The sequence below is a fragment of the Austrofundulus limnaeus genome, unplaced genomic scaffold (assembly GCF_001266775.1).
Source record: "Austrofundulus limnaeus strain Quisiro unplaced genomic scaffold, Austrofundulus_limnaeus-1.0 Scaffold671, whole genome shotgun sequence".
NCBI classification, from domain to species: domain Eukaryota; kingdom Metazoa; phylum Chordata; class Actinopteri; order Cyprinodontiformes; family Rivulidae; genus Austrofundulus; species Austrofundulus limnaeus.
In genome coordinates this window covers 212,767-215,635 of record NW_013953073.1, presented here as the reverse complement: position 1 = coordinate 215,635, position 2,869 = coordinate 212,767, and the positions used below count along the sequence as shown (strand labels likewise).

The following is a 2,869-nucleotide window of genomic DNA, read 5'->3' as shown; positions in this document are numbered from 1 at the left end:
AGACATGGTTGACCTTGATGTGCGGAAACCATGTTGGCTATTGCTTAGCATATTATTAGCTTCTAGTTTTATTAGCTTTAAATAACTTTAAACTATTAGCTTGTCCCGGTAATGATGTCCTTACTGAAGAAATAAAATATTCATTAAATAAGTTAGCAATTTTTTCATGATCAGAAACAAGAAGTCCATTTACTGAGATTTGTGAATTGTTATTAAATGTTTTATTGTTAGAAGAAGTAAAGTCAGGTGGACTGACAGGAACTCTGACCAGGTTTGGTCTCTTTGTTATTAATAAAGTTGCTTCTTTTAGACAGATTTATATAAAACAAAACACAGAAACTTTACAGACCAGCTGGAACCATCAACACAAAAACTAAAAACCTTGTGTCAGCGTTGGTTCAGTGTCACTTTCATTGTGTTTGCACATTTTGGTTTTCTGGACTAAACTTTATAAAACTAAAGTTACAACAAAGTGATAAAAGATACACACCAGATACACATCAGATACACACCAGATACACACCAGATACACACCAGATACACACCAGATACACAACAGGTTAGTCAGGTTGGAGTGGTACCATGTGAGGTAAACAGTTAAAGTATAATCTTATTTATAGTCAGATACTGTTTACTGTGTGTAAACAAGAAGCTCAAACTGGTTCTCTGACCAGTTTGACCAGTAAGAAATCTGCAGCCAGTTGGAACAAGATTCAGTAAAAAATCATTTCAGCTGGTAAATCTGTAAGTAAATCCTCTTTTCATTATACAGGTGTGTTGTTGTGAACCAGTTACCTGTGTGTGTTCATCGGGTCACACAGGTGTGTGACCCGATGAACACACACCTGTGTGACCTGATGAACACAACACACCTGTGTGACCTGATGAACACAACACACCTGTGTGTTCATCAGGTCACACACACCTGATGAACACACAGGTGTGTGACCTGATGAACACACACAGGTGTGTTCAGGTGTTAAAGTTAACCAGTTGTTCTTCAGTGGTTCAGTCAGATCTGATCTTTAGTTTTGTTGTGTTTTTATATCCGGGACCAGTCACATGATCAATGAAACGAATGAATAGAAAAGGTTCTGGTTCTGGTCCTGGTTGTGGTTCTGGTCCTGGTTCTGGTTCGGGACTCACCGTTTGGACACCGAGCCTCGGGCCGAGCTGCCGCCGCTCTCACTGGCCTTCAGAGCCGAGCCGGAAGTGGCAGCCGCCGCGGGGTCCATGTTCTGAGAGGCCATGAGTGGTACCGGTCCGTTTCCTGTCGAGACCAGAACCGACACACAGACAGGGTCAGACGGGCCGAACCGGGACCGACTCCGTTTGAGCCCGGATTAGCCAGTAGCACAAACATGCTAACTGCAGCGGAACCGGAGCGTCTACCGGTCCGGTACCGGTACCGGCTCGAGCTGTTAGTATAGCTTCATGCTAACAGGTGTCAACATGTTTACAACCACAGCGTAAACAAACAAACAGTCGCGTTACACGGACGTGTAAACACACCTGTGTACAGAACTCACCAGGTGTCGGTTCGGTTCGGTTCGGTTGTGGAGACGCTGGTTGTTAGATTCAAACTGAACCTTCTCCCGCCCCTTGTTTTAAACCGACAGTCTGACTGTCAGCCAATCAGAGAGCGACTTTCAAAAACAAACAGACCCTCCGACCAATGAGGAACAAGAACACCGAGAGGCTGTCTGTGATTGGTCAGGAGACCGGAAACACTTTAACCTACATTTAATGTTGACGTCACAGACAGGAAAACACTGAATAAACAAATAAAAAACATTTATTGTTTTTATATTTACTAATAAAACATGTCTTATATTTCAAGAGCTGAACTGTGCTGGTTCTGGTTCTGGTTCTGGTACTGGTTCTGTTTGTCTGGTCCGATCAGACAGCAGGTGGCGCCACACCTGACTCCTGCAGCGACCAAAGAAGAAGAACTCAGCGGAAGTCTGGGGTTCTGAACAGAGGTTCCGTCCAGGGTTCGGTTCAGGGTTCGGTTCGGTTCGGTTGTCCTGTCGGAACCATGAACGCGCCTCCCGCCTTCGAGTCGTTTCTGCTGTTTGAAGGAGAGAAAAAGATCAGCATCAGTAAAGATACGAAGGTTCCCAACGCGTGTTTGTTCACGTTAAACAAGGAGGACCACACACTGGGTAACACAATCAGAGCGTGAGTAACACAACAACACAACACACACTGGGTAACACAATCAGAGCGTGAGTAACACAACACAACACACACTGGGTAACACCATCAGAGCGTGAGTAACACAACAACACAACACACACTGGGTAACACAATCAGAGCGTGAGTAACACAACAACACACACTGGGTAACACAATCAGAGCGTGAGTAACACAACAACACACACTGGGTAACACCATCAGAGCGTGAGTAACACAACAACACAACACACACTGGGTAACACCATCAGAGCGTGAGTAACACAACAACACAACACACACTGGGTAACACCATCAGAGCGTGAGTAACACAACAACAACACAACACACACAGTTTAAAAAGCAGAACTAACAGTAAACTGAGTTTCTGGTCCTCAGAACAACAATGTTGAGAAAACCTGACTTATGGGGACAGAAGGGTCAGGACTCAGGTGTGATGGACAGGTAGGGGTCAGGACTAGGGCTGCCACAAATGATTATTTTAATAATCGATTAATCACAGATTATTTATTATATTAGTCGACTAATCAGATCAAACGTTAATTGAATATAAAACATAGAGCTTATCACACCAGAACACAGCTGTTATTATATAACCATGGTTAGATTTTAGCTACATGCTAACTAAAAATAATAGCTGTGGAAGGTAAGTTCTGCTCTGCAGATATTACAC

At 43.6% G+C, this 2,869-nt stretch overlaps 2 protein-coding genes across 2 annotated transcripts in view; one reads left to right on the top strand and one right to left on the bottom strand.

The window, feature by feature from the left end:
• The window catches only part of LOC106531744 (ubiquitin-conjugating enzyme E2C), a 10,497-nt gene extending 8,868 nt beyond the window's left edge, over positions 1-1,629 (bottom strand). The window contains exons 1-2 of the mRNA XM_014027661.1: positions 1,530-1,629; positions 1,147-1,270 (exon numbers count right to left, since the gene is read on the bottom strand). Coding sequence (XP_013883115.1) covers positions 1,147-1,250 — 104 coding nt within the window. The 5' untranslated portion in view covers positions 1,251-1,270; positions 1,530-1,629. The remainder of the gene's footprint in view (positions 1-1,146; positions 1,271-1,529) is intronic.
• Positions 1,630-1,886: 257 nt separating this feature from the next.
• The window catches only part of polr2j (RNA polymerase II subunit J), a gene marked incomplete at its 5' end in the record, with an annotated part of 2,432 nt that continues 1,449 nt past the window's right edge, over positions 1,887-2,869 (top strand). Inside the window, 1 exon segment of the mRNA XM_014027662.1 lies at positions 1,887-2,181. Within this exon segment, the coding sequence (XP_013883116.1) occupies positions 2,039-2,181 (143 nt within the window).